At 40.1% G+C, this 19,154-nt stretch overlaps 2 protein-coding genes across 3 annotated transcripts; both read right to left on the bottom strand.

The window, feature by feature from the left end:
- Positions 1–4,286: 4,286 nt before the first annotated feature.
- Positions 4,287–6,189, bottom strand: LOC103698703 (putative germin-like protein 2-1). Its single transcript, XM_008780744.5, has 2 exons — positions 5,957–6,189; positions 4,287–5,816 (listed from the first exon to the last, which is right to left on the bottom strand). The coding sequence occupies exons 1-2, from the start codon at positions 6,066–6,068 to the stop codon at positions 5,263–5,265; spliced, it is 666 nt and encodes a 221-aa protein (XP_008778966.1). The 5' UTR covers positions 6,069–6,189; the 3' UTR covers positions 4,287–5,262.
- Positions 6,190–7,350: 1,161 nt separating this feature from the next.
- On the bottom strand, positions 7,351–15,182 carry LOC120108996 (uncharacterized). Of its 2 annotated transcripts, XM_088710716.2 has the most exons (9): positions 14,808–15,182; positions 14,620–14,690; positions 10,937–11,110; positions 8,784–9,028; positions 8,502–8,705; positions 8,307–8,399; positions 8,118–8,219; positions 7,712–8,029; positions 7,351–7,602 (listed from the first exon to the last, which is right to left on the bottom strand). In XM_088710716.2, the coding sequence occupies exons 3-9, from the start codon at positions 11,100–11,102 to the stop codon at positions 7,546–7,548; spliced, it is 1,185 nt and encodes a 394-aa protein (XP_088566842.2). In that variant the 5' UTR covers positions 11,103–11,110; positions 14,620–14,690; positions 14,808–15,182; the 3' UTR covers positions 7,351–7,545. The 2 variants fall into 2 exon arrangements, with proteins under 2 accessions (XP_088566842.2, XP_088566843.2); XM_088710717.2 differs by lacking the exons at positions 14,620–14,690; positions 14,808–15,182 and adding an exon at positions 10,466–10,494 and having other exon boundaries at positions 10,937–11,068.
- Positions 15,183–19,154: the final 3,972 nt, after the last annotated feature.

Below are 19,154 nucleotides of genomic sequence, written 5' to 3'. Positions count from 1 at the left end.
AACTATTTACCGAACAAGTCACATGATCAGCCAATTCAGGTAAATAATTGGAAGTTGTTTGGGTTCGGAAATATTGTGATGCCGGACCAAATTTAAAAATGGAAGCAGAAGAAGAGGGAGAAGAGAAAGAGGAGGAGGAGGAGAAGAGGGAGAGGAGAAGAAGAGAGGAGGAGAATAGGTGGGGAGAAAATTTTAATACTTCATTAACCCTAATCAACATAAAAGTTCCCTATAAATAGGGCCCAATAAGAACAATTAAAATAAAACCCCTTACACAAAAATAATGCCCAATAAACCCACAAATAAGCCCTAAAATGCAAATAAGCCCAGAAATAAAATAAACCACAAATAAACCCTAAAATGCAAATAAACCCAGAAATAAAAATAAAATAAATATGCAAATAAAAGGGTCTGACTCAATCCGGGGGCTCAGGATCATCTGGATGAAGGGCTCTGATGTCCCCATCAACTCCTCCCGGGAGAGAAAAACTCGACCCCGTCGAGTACAGGTCTGGCCGGTTGTCGTACTGCACCAGAAGATCGGGATCGAGGCACTGCAATAACTGTGCTCTGGAAATCCACGTTACATCAGACTTTGGTCGACCTTTCCACCGAACAAGGTAACGTTGGTAACCACCATTCCTGGTTGAAATAACCTGCTCATCCAATATATGTTCTATTTGTTCTCTGCGTGCATGAACTTTGGGAAGTGGTGGCTCAACAGCAGGTAATTGGTCAGGGTGTCCAACATGGGTAGGTATATCAATAAAGGGGTCAGAAGGCATGAATATTATCTTTTTGTATGGGACCAAATCTTCAATATTAAATGTCGCACTAATCCCATAGTCATCAGGAAGATCCACAACATATGCATTCGAACTGATTTTCTTTAAGATTTTGAACGGTTCTGCACTACAAGTTTGCAATTTCTTAAACGTATCTGAAGAAAATCGTTCAAGCCTAATTCTTATCATGACGTAATCTTTTTCACTTAACTCTTTATAACGTCTGTGTAAATCAGCAAGAAATTTATATTTTAAGTTATTAAAATGACTACAATTGCTGATTTCTTGATGCAATGAATGTGGATGTGAAGCAATTGATTGTGCAGACTCAAAGACTCTATACTGATGAGACATGAAAAACAGGTCTATGGGTTGCCTAGGTTTATAATCATGCACCACTTCGAATGGATTTATGCCTATGGACTTATGAACCGAACTATTATATGCAAACTCAACTATCGGTAAAATTAAATCCCAAGTCCTAGCATATGCATTTGGGTTGAGCCTATGATGTGGAAGGTTGGGCAGAAATACTCCGGGAACTAGATCAATTGCGTGTTGGATATCACGTATCGGAGAAAGTGCATCCGGAAGATCATCAGGGACTACATCATTAAGCTCCTCTAGAAGGAAAACTACTATAGGGGAATGTTCAAGATTGGACTCCACATGGGTATCTTTAGCTACAAATGCCAATTCAGGTGACTGACTCTCAATATCTGTCACTATCTCTTCCACAGTAGTGATGTGAAATGACTTGGTTGTACTTAGATCAATAGTCTCCCTTTGGAAATCATTTTGGACAAAATCTAATTCTATAGGTTCGTCTTCAAAGTCTTCTTCATAGTCTTCTATATTTGGTTCATAGACTTCTTCGACATATTCGACCTCTTGGCTCCTAGCTTCTGGTTCAGTACTCAGGTAGGTCCTAATGGAACATTGGGATGCTATGTGGTCGAATTGTTGACATCTTGAGCATTGGGTTTGGTGCCCAAGAACACGGGGAAGGATTACAGATGGTGCAACCAAACCAATTTTAGGTTGGGCTGCAACAGGGATTGGCGGTGTAGGGGTCCTAGAATTTTACATGAGCTCACGGATCTCTTGTGTGAATTCCTTGTATCCAGCCCGCATGGCAACGATCTGTTCCTTGATAGACCTCAAAATGTCGGAATTCATGGTAGTTACAGGGGTTTAGGTTGACTGAAATAGTACTCCATATCACTACAGGTTGACATGCAATGATGACACTAGGTGATGATGTGAAATGCAGTGTCACTAATGAAACCCTAATAACTATGATGTAGGACCAAATTTGATGCAGGACAACCTACTAATGCAATCTATTATGATTTCAGAAATCAGCAAGTCTTCACAATAATAACTTAAAATTTAAATGTTGCTGAATTTTACTTCGGTTATTCAGAATTAAGGATTAAGATTATTCAATTTAAGAAATTAGATTGCAATCAAGTAGTACAGTTGTTCTGATCCTAAATCAATCTGATCGAAGAATGTTGAGAAGCATCCAGTTGTTAGGGTGTGCTAATTTAATATTTAGATTTTAAAAGGGCAAATAGGATGGGTTTGAAAGTAGGGGTTCTATGTTCTGAATTTTGACAGCAAAAGTAAGTTTTCAAAATGTGGCTATCATGCAAGAGAACTAGAACATAATTAAATGAACAAGCCCAAGAAAAAGTGGAAACCTATCACCTGTCGGAAAGTAGACGACCAGAGTCGTTCGCTCGTGGCTTCTCAAGCAATGGAGACGTCGTTGGATGCAGCGCAGAAACTCAGTGGTGTTGATTGCTGAACTTAGACTGTTGCATGATTGAAGTGGACGCCGAGGAGAGATGACCGGCTAGCGGTTGAAGTTGTGGAGAGGAGATGCTACTGGCGCACAAGTTGATAAAGAGCCTACTAAAGTTTGATGTGGGGATTGGTTGACCTTGGGTCCTCTGGAAGGGACTTCAGGGCGGGCCTGTTGCGGCCCGCGGGTAGAGGGGACTGGGGGTTGGGCCCGAAGGGGCCTGCGGCTTGATGGTCCCGAGGGCCTTGTCTGCGGGTCAAGGAGGGGCAAAGGGGTTCCAATGGGGTGAATGGGGATTTGGGTTTTAGGGAGGGGCGATGGGCGGTGAGGAGGATGGAGGAGTGCGTTGCAGCGGCGACGGTGGCGGATGGCGTAGTGGCGGCGAAGGGAGGGCGGAAGCTTCGGCGGCGTTGATGGTGAAGGCCGAGGGCGGTGGCCGCAGTCGGGGAAGCGCTGCGGTGGAGGTCTCGAACGATGGCGGAAGGCGGACGGCTTGGCGGCGGACGATGGGGCGGCAAACCGCGGCGGAAGATGGAAGCGCCGACGTCGGAAACGGCACTGTGGTGGAAGCGGAAGCGGCGTGCGGTCAGGGGAAGAGGGCGCGGCGGAGGGTTCGGCGGGGAACTCAGGGCGGAGCGGCACCGGCGGACGCGGCGGAGACCTCGGCGGCGACGGGAGGCGGCTCGGGCTTGGGCGGCGCGGCTGGAACCGAGCGGCAGAGTGGCGGTGGCGCGACGGCGGAGGAGCGACGACTGCCACGGCTCGGGGAAGACGAAGAGGTAACTTCTTTTTTTTTTTTTTACTCCTTTTTTTTTCTTTCTTTTTTTTTTTTAAAACCTTGGTTCCTGTCGGATTCGGGTTGTCGGGCGTGACCCGCTCCGATAACCCGTTAGTCCTCACGTGCAAGGCACGTGATTTTTTTTTTTTTTTTTTTGGGGGGGGGGGGAACCGGGCTAACGGGTTACGAGTTAACGGGCTCGGTACTTACCCGTTAGGGCTTTCTTCAACCTCCCTATGGCTTCGGGCGGGCGTGCCGATAATCGTGGCGGCGGCTGCGGGCGGACGGAGGGCACAGCGGCGGCCGCGGGCTTGCGGCGACCGACGGCGACCGACCGCGGGACTCCACGGCGGCGGTCCCCTCTGCAGACACGACGCAGGCAGCCGGCCTCAGGCTTCCACGGGCGGCAACAGAGTGCCCGATGGTGGCGGAGCGCTCGGGGCGTGCGGCGACACTTCGGAGGAGGCGGCGCTCGGCCTGGCGGTGGCGCGATGCAGCGGCGGTGGAGCGTGGGAGTGGTGGCCGCAAGCTTGGCGGCTAGCGGAACGGGGCCGTCGAACAGGGGTTTTCCCCTCTTTTTGTCTCTGATGAAAACCGAGAGGGAGGGAGGGACCTTCTCTCTTTTTTTTTTTTTTTTTTTTCTCTGGTGAAAACCGACAGAAGGGGGGGGGGGGCTGGTGAAAACCGAGAGAGAGCGCGCCTGGTGAAAACCGAGAGAGAGAGAGAAGAAAGGGAACGATCGTGGCTTTGGCAGCAGTGGCAAAGCCGAAGCTCTGATACCAAGTTGATGCCGGACCAAATTTAAAAATGGAAGCAGAAGAAGAGGGAGAAGAGAAAGAGGAGGAGGAGGAGAAGAGGGAGAGGAGAAGAAGAGAGGAGGAGAATAGGTGGGGAGAAAATTTTAATACTTTATTAACCCTAATCAACATAAAAGTTCCCTATAAATAGGGCCCAATAAGAACAATTAAAATAAAACCCCTTACACAAAAATAATGCCCAATAAACCCACAAATAAGCCCTAAAATGCAAATAAGCCCAGAAATAAAATAAACCACAAATAAACCCTAAAATGCAAATAAATCCAGAAATAAAAATAAATTAAATATGCAAATAAAAGGGTCTGACTCAATCCGAGGGCTCAGGATCATCTGGATGAAGGGCTCTGATGTCCCCATCATATTGCAAATAATGCACCATAACCAGCCACTAGTCAAAGATATAATTATTAAAAACTTAAATGGAGATCGATTTAACCAAGATATTGGATCAATAATCCAATTTGATTTGTATTAAAAATATAGGTTTGCTACGCCTGTTGCCTCCCTTCAACTTTGTTCTTCCTCCAGCCAGGGATAGAGGAGAGATAGAGATAGGAATAGCTGTTTTCCTAATAGTCAAAATTAGAAGTAGCCTGAGTCCAGACAGAAGCTTAGAAGTAGGTGCTTCTCAAACCTGTGCGGAGGATGTCATACACCACTATTCTGTTTTTGCCAAACTTTTGAAGCCATGGCTGCTGAAAGACAATCCAGATCCAAATACTTTTCCTTTTTCAGTCCTCCATTCAGTAAAATCCATCTTTTCCTCTATGATGCCTATGGCTTAATTCATCCTATCCGCTCACAAACATAAAGTTGGTGGATAAATGAATAAGCAATTTGTGATATCAAGTCCAACAAACATCTTGACCTAATGTTACAGCAAAAAGAAAAATAAAAACAGAAGCAAGAAGCACTTTCTCCTACTGGGAAATAAATTAACTCTATTGCTGTAGAATTGTCAACTCATTGTTTGCTTATTTGTGCTAAAGAATGCAAATGAATAAGTGTAACAATCTAAAGAATACAAATGAATCATCGTAGCAATCTTTGTATTTGGCAAAGAAAGTGTTATCAGTTGTTGTTGTCCATCCAGAACTGAGCCTGCAGCCAGTCAATAGTCTTCTTGTCCACCTGAAAGGCCTTTGCAAGAACGTCGCGAGAGATGGGTGGCTTCGACCCAAACACCGCATTGGCTACAGTGATCACACCAGGGTTTTGGCTGCTCAATGCGGCAATAGCAACAGCATTCTTCGTCCCGTAGTTGAACTGGAAGTGAATTAGACCTTGGGGGAACACGAACACATCACCCTTGTTGATGACTTTGGCAAAGAGACGGTTGTCCGGGTTGGAAGTCACAAAACCCACATAGAGTGAGCCTTCCAACACCGTCAAAATCTCTGTCGCCCGAGGGTGGATGTGAGGTGGGTTCAGGCCATAAGGAGCGAAGTCTATGCGAGCCAATGAGATGCCAAGGGTGTTGAGCCCTGCAATTTTCTCCACATTAACCAAAGTCACATTCGATCCAAGTTTGTTTGCTGCATCGCCAGGCCTGTCGAGGCCGGAGAAGAAGAAATCATCAGCTTTGACATCGTTTGGGTTCTTGCACACAAGACCGTTGACAAATACTGCACAATAAAAATTAACATAATTCACTAAGCTTGATAGAAAAACTTGAGAAGAACCTCGTTCGAAAGCCTACTTATAAGTTTGTGGATGAGTAAGAAATTTTGCTCAACATGAAAAAAGGAAGAATATATATAATTACCATGGGACGTTTTGTCAGCAACACAGAAGTCCTGGAGGGGACTAGGATCAGAAGCAATTGCGTGAGAAGAAACCAGCGCAAGGAAAGCAAGGAGGAGGATGCGTGAAGCCATGTCTGTTCGGTTGAGCGGGAGAGAGTGCAGAAGGAATGGAACTCGAGAGTTTAGATCGAAGCTCGGTGCGCTGGGATGGCTTGGAGTAGATGGATATATATAGAGAGAGTGGAGAGATGAGGGACCCGGTTTATGAGATGGTTAGACCTTTGAAGCAGTCGGGAAGGGTGGTCGTGATTTGCTTTGTTTTCTTTTATGAAGTAGTAATAAAATGGTTTCAGTTGTCCACCAATTCCAGTAGACCGTGGCCAAAGACAACGTCCCAAAAGAAAAGTATAACTTGATAAAGTATAACTTGATCTATAACCATATTGATGGTAGGTGAGAAACAGCAGATGGAATAGATCAATATTCGCCGCCTTTGACGGTACAACGGTTCGGCCAGCTAAATAGATAATAAGGCTTGTTTCGTAGTCTAATCATGAACTAGTCCAGCCATTTTTATTATAATTTAACGAATTACTTATTTGTTTAATTTTATGCTAGTATGGACATATGTGATGAACATGAAAAAAGTTAATAAATTTAAAGATACGGTCATCAATTGTTTATTGAGACATTCCTCCTCCGACTTTATTTTTGTTGCCATAGAAAATTGAACAATTCAAAGAAAGATCCAAAGCTGGGAGCTAGCCTTCATGAAGATGTTCGGATACTTGGCCACAATGAGATTTAGCAACTTCAAGATGACCTCTTCCTTCCGTCACAGAAAAGGTCAATGTAGTTATGGTGGCAGCACTACAGGAAAAAGGACTTTAGCCGACGCTTTCGTTGAGCTTTGGCGACGCTAATTAGCGTCGGCTAAAACACCCCCGACGAATCGCCAAGCGTTGGCAAAGCGTCGCATATACGAGAGTGGCAAAAGTTTTTGCCGACGCTTTACTCAAGCGTCGGCAAAAAACATGGATTTACCGACGCTTATAAAGCGTCGGCAAAAACATGCCAGAAACATGGCTTTACCGCAAAAAAAGCGTTTTCCCCGACGCTTTTTTGCGTCGGTAAATCCATGTTTTTTCCGATGCTTTAACGCGTCGTCGCAATTACCTTTCTCCGACGCTTTTAAGCGTCAGCAATTGCTCAATTGCCGATGCTTTTGAAGCGTCGGCACAAGCGTGCCGGTGGTGCCCCGACCTTTTTTACCGACGCTTAAAAGCGTCGGGAATTGTCTTTTTTTAAAAAAAAATAAAACAATAATCCGTATTGTAAAATACAAATTACAAAACATATATTATAACAATATGAACTTGTATTACATTGAGACATTGACACAAATACTCAGATCATTCAAAATATGAATATTGATATATCTGATTAAAACTCCATGTTTTTGACTCATGTATCAGAAAAGCTGCCATACAAATTACAATGTACTCTAAAAAAGCAAATTACAATGTACTCTGAAAAAGCAAATTACAATGTACTCTGAAAAAGCAGAAACATATACATATCAAACTCATAAAAGATAATCTAGAATGCATCAGGGACGGGATTCAGCTCCATCATCATCTCTACTAGCGTTTGAAGTATCAGGAATCTACAAAAAAAATAAAAAAAAACTTTAGAAGTTAAGAATAATGTGATACATTAACTCATATATCATAATTGATAATATGTAAAATATTAAAATACATATAGTTATTTACCTGAGAAGGGAGAAACCGTTGTAACATGGAAGAAATATTCGTAAGCTGAGACTGCAAATTTGCTTGGTTTTGCTTCAACTCATCAATAGTTGCTTGAAGCCGACGAACTTCTGCAGTGTTACTAGATTCTCTGGCATTTCTTGTATATGTGCCCACTGAAGACAACTGAGTGGGGGTAACTCCAACGCCGTAACCCCTTACTCGACCATAACGCTCTGGGCCCATCAATTCAGCGAGCACTTCAGCTTCAATATTATGGGTCGCGTCGGATGATGATGACCCCCCGACGCGCTCCGAAATAAGATTTGTTGCCCTATCCTATATCTCTCCAAAAAAAAATCAAATTAATGTATGCGAATAATAGAACCAAAAAAAAATACAGCACAAGTCAAAGATGAATACATACAACTATATCTCTTGACTCCTCTCGGACAAAGCTGCCATCTCGGTGGGTGTGAGTCATCCTATAAAACTCCACCCTACCAGGCTCCCTCCCATTATCATCCACCTACAACAAAAAGTATATTTCAAGAGTATACATGCTATATGATAGAATAATTTAAAAATAAATTTAAATTATTTCAAGAAAGCTTACGAATTCAGCTCTACGCCTCGCATAACTCATGGAGCCTGAAGTGTGAGGAACAGTCTGTGATGCTCGAGCAGCTCTACCAATATTGGAATATGTCTTCCCCGAAAAACAATAAACAATGTAATGCATAAAATGTATAAATTTTTAATCTATAATAATAGTAAATACAATCTAAGGTATTGAAAAAATATACACAACCTGAGCTCTCTCGGAAAACCAGTAGTGGACAAGCTCCCTCCACTGATGAGAGATTACATCTGGAGGACAAACACGGGCCACCTCCTCTTCAGTCATGCCCTCGTGCTTCCAATCCGCCTTTAGCTTCGCCTTATATTCTTTCCATTTGCGGTTGACGGACTTCAGCACCCAATCATGGCTATTTGCAGGCAGGACAAACTTTGTCTACATCAAAGTCAAAAATGTTATATCAATGTTAAATCAAAAAATAATTGAAGATAGTAAGCAAATTCAATTCTTTACCTCAACAACTCTAAGAAGCTCAACCTTATATGAAGGAAGCATTTCGTTCCATTTCGTATAGTTGAGTGGACACAATTGTCCCTTCCGCGCAACCGATCCTAAAAAAGTTGATAAAATGCTTGCAGCATTATTGATGGGCTGCCCCAGTTCGTTGCAATGGACGACAATCTTCTCATCCTCAGGTAGGCTCCATACGTCCCGTGCTCGAGTGGGCCCTCGTGTTCTCCTCACTCTCCCCAGTCCATCTATAAAATAACAAGTCCATTAAAGGTAAATGATTTAAAATAGTTAGAACTGGAATGAACATCTAGCCATTAAAAGCAAATGATTTAAAGCAAAATAGTTAAAACTGGAATGAACTTACTTTTCTTGAAACTGGAATGAACTGGATGCCAGTTTTTGGGTCTTATATGCAGGTTTTGTTACATTTCTTTTTCTTGGACACTGTAATGAACAGCCCAGGACAATGTAGTTTTTCTTTCGATCCTATTGTTGTTATCTATCTGGGTCTTACATGCAGGATTTGTTACAGCCAACTATCTTGGATATGGTAATGAAGGCTGTGACTGTATTGAAACAGATGCTCATATTGACACCATCCTCTTGGATTAGTATGGGGTTTTGCCACAACAGGTGGTGGTCGGGTTATGATATGTTGTTCCTCAAATTTCTGAAAGGATGGGATCCTTCTTTTTCTATATTTTTCAGGTTGCGTTGATTGGTGTTAGGGGGCTCTACATCTCTGGATTTTCTTCAGCCCAGTACTGTTGATCAACTGTTGTTATTGTCACTAGGAGCCACAGACTTATTAATGGGAACTCATCTATGTTCCATAAGTCAATGAACTCATAAGTCATTAAAAGCAAATGATTTAAAGCAAAATAGTTAGAACTGGAATGAAAAATCACCTATGTTCCAGTAGCATCTATGTTCCAGTAGCATGTCAATATGGCCTTAAATATAATTTTGCTTAAAACTCACCTGCTTTCTAGATGCAGTCTTGAAGTGCATGTCTCAAACTAAATATGTGATCTTAAACCAATGTGATAAATCTCAAAGCTGGAGTTTGCATTGTATGATATACCCATCCTCTCATTCAGAGAAAGGAGCAAAAATAGACAGTCGTATTCTTGTATAATTTGATCATCACAAAAGCCAGAGGTAGCAGCATGGTCACCGTTCTTTTCTCGCCATCGATGAAAAGGAAAGTAACAATTACCAGAAAATAAAGTTATCAGATATAAAAGGTCATGCATGGTTAATCCAAGGCTGCAAAATGCCCCGGTCTCTCACATAAAAGAGTGTACTTATTCTCTTCTATGAAAAAGCCTGTTAAGTTTTACTTCCATGATCCAAGAAGTCAACTTTTAAACAAGCTGAAAGTCGAGTGACCTTAAAGAGAATGGTCAAGAAAGGCTGAAACCTGTCAGGAAGGGGATCTTTTCCCTCCACAGCAGTAATATCCAGCAATTATGTCCAACATAGACAATGATATCAGAGCTAAGCCAGATGAAAACATGGAAAACTTGGTCCTTATGACCTAATTGGACCAGCCCGAAACTTTTTCTTTAGGTACTTCTGCAGTTCACGAAAGCCTATGCAAATGAAAGGGGAAAAGATACAGACAAGAAGTCGATGCAAAAGGAAAGGCCAAACTATTTGAAGGCCCATAGAGAACATACCTGTTCCAACACCACCCACAAGTTTAATTCTGAAAAAACAACCAAGACATCTGCCATTATCATATGGATGCTAATCTAGTAGCAAATGCAGAGATCTAACATAAACAGCACGGTTGAACTTCATATTGTCATAATGTTCCCACAGTGAAGTACAAATAACCAGATAATTTTGTTGTTAACCCAACTTTAATGATGATAGCTACACATATCTCTTTTCTAAAAAAAAATACGGGAATAGAATATGAATAGAGTGAACATGTTACTAAGAGGGCAGAAAGCAAAACTAGTGTGTTAAGGTTCCTCTTTTTTTTTTTTTTTTATTTACGCAGCGGATGAATCATACACGTCTAATGTGAATACATCCAAAAAAGTCAAAATACTTCCAATATCCAAAATCATCAAATATGCCATATGTAATGTACTTTTTTAAAGGCAAATGATTTAAAGGCAAAGGATTGTAAATCAAATTACCCAGGACGTCCACGTCATCCGTGTCTGGACGATCTGCAGGTGGAGCGTGCTCCGACTGGGACCCGGACTGAGTATGGGGCTCATCGGGCTGCTGGGAACGATCAGAAGTAGATCCCACGGATGTGTGCTGAAACTCAATATTTCTGAAACGTCTTCCTCGCGGCATATTGTAATCTAGTATGCACAAAAAAGAATCAATATTAGTTAAATATTAAAAGTACATTACTTTTAATATTCTTATAAAAGAAGCATTTGATGTAGGAAAGAGCTCTTCTTGTCATTTGTTAGGTTGCCTGTACTTGCAGTCACACATAATAAAGAACTCAATCAACAATATAAGCAAAAAAGTTACGATATCTGAAAATCCGGAATAAACACACAACAGCAAAGATACATGACAAAAGCTGAAGCCTCCTTTGTCAAACAGACACCTCGCCAAAATAGATATCTCGTAACAAGTGGGTTTAAGGAATACTACCATCCTCACACATATGAAAAAAATATAATAAAAGTTGTTCTTTTTGAAGATCAACATTGGACTTTTGATCGAAAAGAATGCCAATTGTTTGTTAATTTTTGTATATGAGTCTTTGGTCCCACGGATGTGTGCTGAAACTCAATATCTCTGAAACGTTTTCCTCGCGGCATATTGTAATCTAGTATGCACAAAAAAGAATCAATATTAGTTAAATATTAAAAGTATAGAAATAATTTATAAATTGCAAAATAATTTAATGCATAAAACTAATGTTTTACTTACCATTAAGAAACTAGCCAGCTCTCATTCAACATCCATCCTAGCAAAACTAGTAGAATTCAGTTCATCAATTAGCGGAACATTAAAAGGCATACACTGAGTATAAGTCTCATCATCCTCCTCTGCTAACCTTTTTCCCATATCATACAAGTCCCTTGGTTTAGTCTTAATAACAACAGACCAATCTTTATCTTTAGAGTCTTGCATGAAGAACACTTGTTGAGCCTGAGATGAAAAAACAAATGGGTCATCTTTCAATAGCACACCAGTATGTATCAACCTTGAAAAATTTACTAGTGTGAAGCCATTTATATCTTGCCTCAAACCTCTAGATGAGTTTATATCCACCCAATCACATCGAAATAATACTACCTTAAAGTTCCCGTAATAATCCAACTCATAAACATCTGTTAGGGTACCATAATAAATTTTTCCGTCCGCCTCAACCATAACTCCACTATTTTGTGTTTTTCTAAATTTTTCACGTTTTTTTGTATGAAATTTAAAACCATTTATAATGAACCCATCATATCTGTTGACAATATTGTTCGGACCTCGAGCAAGGACTATTAATTCATTGGAACAATGTCTCTCCATCATGGTCGGTACCTAAAAAATTTAAGTCAGATAATAATTAATTTTTCAAAGTTCCGATCGTAGAATATAATAAAAGACCTAATAGGATTCAGGTCTTTTACTAATTTTTTGGCTTCATAAGAAGTTGACGGTAAAATAACACCTTCTGGAAATGCATCTTTTAATAATTGAAGAAGCATAGTAAAAGACTTCCCAGACCATCCATTCAAATATTTCAAATGAAATAAATGCACCATAAAAGAAATCCTCGTAAAATTCTTACAACCCGGATATAGTTCTTTATCACAATCTTTCAGCAAGTTATGATACCGAGTTGTGTTATCTTCAGAGTATATAGGTTCCTCAACATGTATAGATTCAGTAACGGTATGCTCATCACCTATTGGAGCTCCTTCTTGCTCTCCACTAAAATCTGTTAAATTTCTAATATTATGTTCAAGAGCATCTCTGAGTAAGCCCCTCATATCATCTTCTACAACAGGATTTCTGTCTGTGTTACTAGATCCAATACTAGCAGTGTGTTCTATAACTAAGGGTTGGTTAGATGAAGACGACAATTTAGACTCTCCATGAAATATCCATTCTGTATAACCCTTCAGAAAACCATTCCATACCAAATGTTCTTCAACAATTTGTGGAGCGATAGCATAACAATTTACACATTTTTGACATGGACAAAAAATATTCCCATTCATTTCAGATTTCTCAGAAGCAAATTTAACGAAATTCTAAACTCCATTCAAATATTCGGCACTGGATCTCGACTTATTTATCCAACTTTTGTCCATTCTATTAAAATACTGATTGAACTGCAAGTAATATAAAACAATAATAAACGAAATTAGGGTATGAATCACCAATACGAAATCATGGTACAAAAAGATCTTCTAGAGTATTCCTTATTTGAAGTTATGGAAACTGTGTTTCATGCTATCTTCTAGGGACTATTTTTAGGATTTAAGCCATGTTTCTGTATTGTTATAACTAACAACAAAGATAACTTAATTGTAAGATATCATCCCATATATGTTCAGTGATTGGAGACTTCAGTTATTTATGAAGTATAATTGGGTGCATCATGCTATCAATGTGGACCAATGTGTGAAGCTGACAGCAAAACAGGCAGGTATATATGATCTCAGAGTTTCCAGCCATATACTTAGGTGTTCACCAGAGTCAAATTGTTCAGAGGTTAAATCATAGATAGAATCAAATTGTTCTAGGCTTTTTTGTTTCAGTTAGTCGGCAGTCACAGTGATAAAGGCATCAATTGTATTGCAAGGTGAACAGTATAAGCTTAGATTCCAACTCTAGAATAATTTGAAAGAACCTGTCACTGCATTACTACCCAACACGTATTGAAACGTTGATTCTTTTTTTCTTCTCTCTCACTTTGAAATAAACTGGGATGGAAGTATGGCAATGGTAAGGTAGAATACATACAGCTGGAAATTATAATGAAAAAATGCATCCTATTCATACTTGATATAAAAACATGCTAACATGACGTTTGGCATAATTCCTTTAGCAGCACGAATGGATATGATTGTTTTGGAAGCATTTTTGCCATAATAACTTAAGGGGAAAAAAAGAACTAGCCATATGGGGACGTGAGCAGGCACCACCATGTATTCCACCCTAATGGATTGAAGGAATAAAATATAAATCAACAAAAATTTAGAGATAGTGCCACATAAGGAATAGACGTTCCCCTGAAAGAGATGCTAGCCGGTTTGATTATGTGATGACAGGATTCTAATGCATGTTAATTTTTCATATCTTGTTAACTGGAAAGAGCAATTTATCAATGAATAACAAGTCAACCTTTTCCACAGAATCTTCAAAATGAAAGATTCGTACTCAAACAAGAGAAGTATAGTTTTTACCTGATCAGATCCTGGACTAATTGTAGTCAACAATTGATCAGACCAAAATACAAACTCCTAAAAAAGTTGTCCCCATCGAAGAAAATCTTATAAAATTTTAAATAGTCAAAACAACGTCAAACAATATCAAAACATCCAGACACGCCGGAGTCAATTATTTCTTGTCGATTCTGCAAAGAACGCAGAAAAGAATCATCTGGCAGCAGTGAATGATAAGCTATCTTCGTCACCGTGCTCTGAAATTCTAGTCCTCATAAGCAAACCAGAGATTTAACCGTACATATCTAATGTGAACCCGGCTATACCCCAAGCAAACACCCAGAAAAAGCATAACCACAAAGAGAGAAGCCCCAAGCGAGAGGGGGGATATTAAGAAATTCGAAAATATTGAAGGAGATCTAACTGACCAATTTATATCGACGGAGAGTATGAGGATCACTTACCTCAGACGACGGCGATGTCGACGGCGGCGGAGTAGCTACGGCTCGCTCGGGATGGAGGTGAGATGTCGGCGCTAGGGCATCGACCGGCAGAGGATGAGGAGACGGGGCCGGGCGAGAGTTAAAAACAAGAAGAAAACAAAGAGGAGGAGGAGGAGGAGGAGGAAGAGGAGGAGGAGTAGGAGGCTTACCAAAGACGACGGCAAGTTCGACGGCGGCGGAGTAGCGGAGTCTTCGATCGCCGATCGGGGCTAGGGATGGAGGTGAGATTAGGGCTCAGAAGGAGAGGGGGCCGATCGAGCTAGGGATTACCTCAGAAGGAGAGGTCGACGGCAGCGGGGGTGTCGGCGCGCTCGCAGATAGGAAATGAGGAGAGGGGCTAGGGCTCGCAGATGGGAAATGAGGAGAGGGGGCTGATCGAGCGAGGCGTGGGGTTTTAAGTTTTCTAACGACGCTTATAAGCGTCGTTGTTTCTTGAACTTATAACGACGCTTCAGAGCGTCGTTGCAGATAGGAAATCAGGAGAGGGGGGCCGATCGAGCGAGGTGCTGGAGTTTTAAAGTTTATAACGACGCTTATAAGCGTCGTTGTTTCTTAAACTTATAACGACGCTTTATAGCGTCGTTGTTTCGTTCGCTTTTCCAACGCTAACCCAAAGCGTCGGGAAAGGTTGGCTGTGAGCCAACCTTTACCGACGCTTTCCCCTAGCGTCGGAAAAAGTTAGTCGGGAAAACCAACATTTGTTGTAGTGCAGCGAAGAACCCGAATAGTTCTAAATGCAATTACAGGGAATTCTTCATCGAGGTTATCAGCATTGTTGCGCTTATCATGACAACATTGTGAGTTTACCAAACTTGTGTTTGGACGCATTCACTAGAATTCTCATATATGAGATCATAGTTAATGGATCACTTGAAAAATTCATTTATATTAAGCAACAAATTATTGTAGATCTTAAATGGGTGAAACAATTGGAGATTGAAATTGGTAATGCACGAGGCTTAGACTATCTCTACCATGGCTGCAATATCCAAAAATATCTTATTTTCGGCCAGCTAAAATAGTGTCGCTCGGCTGACAGAATCATATCAATGGGCAAATCTTGAGGGACTGTAGGCTACATTTATTGCCTTTGAGGTCTTCTCAAGGAATTTTAGAGGCATCTCTAGCAAATCCATTGTTTATAGTTATGGGATGATAGTGCTTGAAATGGTTGGGGGAAGAAAAAATATTAAAGTTCAAGTAGACAACATCCGTGAGATCCACTTCTCACATTGGATTTACAAGCATGTCAACTTGGATGAAAATTTGAGAACTTTCACGCGCATGACCCAAGTGGAAGAAGAGATTGCCGAAGGGATAATTCTAGTTGTTTTATGTTGCATTCAGACTAAGCTAATAAATAGACTCTCGATGGGTAAGGTTCCAGATATGTTAGAAAGAAGGATTATAGACTTGCAAATTCCACCTATGCCGGTTTTATTTTCCCCTCAAGATGAGGGGAGCATTTCTAGACAAATCATTCTCATGAAATAGTATCAATAGTCACTTGTTAGAATGGACTCAACATATTTGAACGTATAATAGGTATGTTACCCATAGTGCTGTAGGCATCTATTAATTTCCTATGTTTGATAAAGATTTAGAGCTGTGGTTCTAAAGGCTTAATAAATCTTTGAACCTTCAATGGATTTATATTTTACTTTCATATTTAGAGAAATCAAGGAAACAATTAGCAATTTCAAAGTCTAAGATTTCTTTAGCAAAAGCTTATCTAAATTATATATATTAGTTTTCAATGATATTTTGAGAGTCCAAGGTGGTAGCCTAGTGGTACTGGGTGGAGACTCTAACCTCATGGTTCCAAGTTTGAGTCGCCACGGTAACGATTAAAATGTGGCTTCGGCCACTGCTTGGACTTGAGATATATGACCACTCTTGAACCGCTAGTAGCCGGGGTGGTGCCAGATGTGACGTACTCACACGTGGGACTCGAGCTAGAGCCTAGAGGGGTAGCCGAGCTGGGCCTACGGGTGGGGAGGGTATGAGTAAAACCAGTCGGGGTGCTCAACACACAGCCATTTCTGCCCACATCGAACACTCTCCTAGCGGGGCGGGGGCCCAGTGGGGGCTGCTACGCGGGGGTGGGCTTGTCCCTTCCTCCCCCTACCCCTTTCTTTTCAGCAAAAAAAAAAAAAACTACTAGATTCTCAGTTTTCTCTGTTGCCAGATTCTTAGTCATCTATGCCATCAAATGATGATACTTTCAGCCTTTAGCTCATGCAGGCCGGTTTTCGACCCCTTTGTTCTCTTTGCCCTGTTCCTTTCTTAAGTCAAGATGGTTTTGTTCCTTTAGTTCGTAAATGATTGTAATACCTACCATGTTTTGGTTTTTCTAAAGTTGTATATCTTCTCTCTTTGCTACTCCTTCCTCTTAGGTGCAGCAGCAGGAGCATCATGTATTATATCTTCTTTTCAATTCCATTATAACGGGTGGTTATTACCTCTCTTATCATCAAAAAAAAAAGGAAAAGGAGAGAGACTTTCTTGTAAACTAGAATCTATCACTACAAATTAAAACAAAGTTTTTTCAGGTCTATATCTTTGGGCCAACCTCAAGAACATTGAATTAGGCCGAAATTCTGTCGTTTAGGCTCCAAAATGGGCTAATCAAACTGAAAGTTTCTTTTTCGGGTAAAACATTGACCGATTGTAGCTTTTTATCCAATAAAAATTCGGTAGAGTGACATAAGACAAAGTTGATGTAGAAGTCAAGATCTACCTCCTCAAAATTTTTAGTTTGTTTCTACTAGAGATGTCTATCTAAGAAAAAAATATTGTAGTAGGATTAAGAAGAAGAATTTGACCTAAATTATATTAGAATAAACCTCACATTAAAAATAGAGGCTATGTACTTTATTTTTTTAATCATCAATAAAAGAAAAGAGAACTTAAAGCCTTATTTTCAAGATTCTTCCATCTTCTTCTAGTTTCATTTTGAGAGATTTGAGTTAAGTGGGTTGAAGAAAATTTTTCTTCTCCCTAATCAGATCATAAGTCAAAGATGACCAATCCACAATGACTCCACTAATCTACCATCATCTCTTACTTTTCGATGCTCAGGGCACATGACTTATAAACAAGATTCGCTAAGGTTGTACCTCCAATTGGAGTAGAGACAGGGTTCAAACTCCTAATGGTACAAGCACATTGCACCACTTTTTTCAGAAAAAAAAAATAGGTACAAGAAACATATAGCACAAGGATAAATAAACATCACTAGCTTCAAAATGACTAAACCTACTACACTTCTATTATGCAAGTCTGATACAAATCCACCAAAGTTTACTAAGTTCGGTAGTAGATAAGGACACCAATATGAACTATATTCCAGGGGAAATATATCGGAATCAAGATCAATGTAAGAATCATGTGATAAAGAAATTTTAGATTTGCACCATGCTGATTCTTGTCCAAATGCTTGCTCAAGATTTAAGATCATAAAAGGAACCAAGACTATAAAATTTTACTAATTTTAGATAGGGATCATAATCTTTGAATTTCAAGCTGAAGTGGAATAAATCAAAAATCATGGAATCGATTGCAATTAGTTCTTATCAAATCATAATCATGAGGATATTTTGGGCATGATATGTAGTCTATAGAAAGATCATGGGTTCATCAACATAACGTAGCAAGCTAAAGCTATAGATGTAAATATCCTTGTATGAACATTTTATCATAACCTACATCTGATTTAAGCTAAGATAACCTTGGATTCCCTTGACAATTCAATTAGAACAAAAATTCCAAATCAACCATTATGCAAGAAAATTGATTCAATGCTCTAATGAATCGAAAGATCCTAATATCAACTCGCTTCTGAGCAGATTCAACTCAACTACCTTCTCCAAAACTTCTTAGCATTTTCAGCAACCACGAAAAACTCTGAAACTAATTTCTCTATTCAATATTTGATTTTATCGACAATTACATTGACTGGGCAGCTGATCCTTCATATTTCAAGTAAAAAGAAATTAGTCATGAATTTTTTTTACAATTTCATCCCTAAAATTATTCATAATAATATATATTTTTTCATTCTCTCTTGTTCAATATGACATCTCAACTCTTTCAGTTCATCCAATTTCTAAATCTCATCCATAACTTATTGGATTTTATTTTTTGATTGTATGGAACTCATAAACTGCACCTTAAACAACTTCTTCATGAAATCATTTCTTTTTTTCAAAGTAAAGAATTATTATAATACAGCCTTTTGTCCCCTAAATTCTACCCCACTCTCAACAACTAATCTAAGTCCTAAAGATCTAAAGTCTAGGCTCTAATACCATTATGTGTCACACCCCAAGTCTAGAACATGTCATGGCCGTGCTATCGCAGGGTCAAGCCCACAATAACATAAATCCCAAAAGACGATCTGCATAAAATTTCACAATGAAAAAGTTTATAATTGGAGAGGTCTAAAAATTCCACTATTTAATGAATAACGAAGGTGTTGCTGTAGAGTTTCTAAA

Source organism: Phoenix dactylifera, chromosome 14 (assembly GCF_051530095.1).
Source record: "Phoenix dactylifera cultivar Ajwa chromosome 14, Ajwa_hap1_PhDact_Kaust_v1.1, whole genome shotgun sequence".
Classification (NCBI taxonomy): Eukaryota; Viridiplantae; Streptophyta; class Magnoliopsida; order Arecales; family Arecaceae; genus Phoenix; species Phoenix dactylifera.
The sequence above is the reverse complement of the archived record's forward strand: the minus strand, read 5'-3'. Positions and strand labels throughout refer to the sequence as shown.

Coding starts and splice junctions, on each gene's coding strand:
- LOC103698703 (XM_008780744.5), bottom strand. CDS start 6,068: ATGGCTTCACGCATCCTCCTCCTTGCTTTCCTTGCGCTGGTTTCTTCT. Junction 5,817..5,956: donor TGCTGACAAAACGTCCCATG/GTAATTATATAT, acceptor TTTATTGTGCAG/TATTTGTCAACGGTCTTGTG.
- LOC120108996 (XM_088710716.2), bottom strand. CDS start 11,102: ATGCCGCGAGGAAGACGTTTCAGAAATATTGAGTTTCAGCACACATCC. Junction 8,400..8,501: donor GGTTTTCCGAGAGAGCTCAG/GTTGTGTATATT, acceptor TTTTCGGGGAAG/ACATATTCCAATATTGGTAG. Junction 8,030..8,117: donor AGGAGTCAAGAGATATAGTT/GTATGTATTCAT, acceptor GGAGAGATATAG/GATAGGGCAACAAATCTTAT.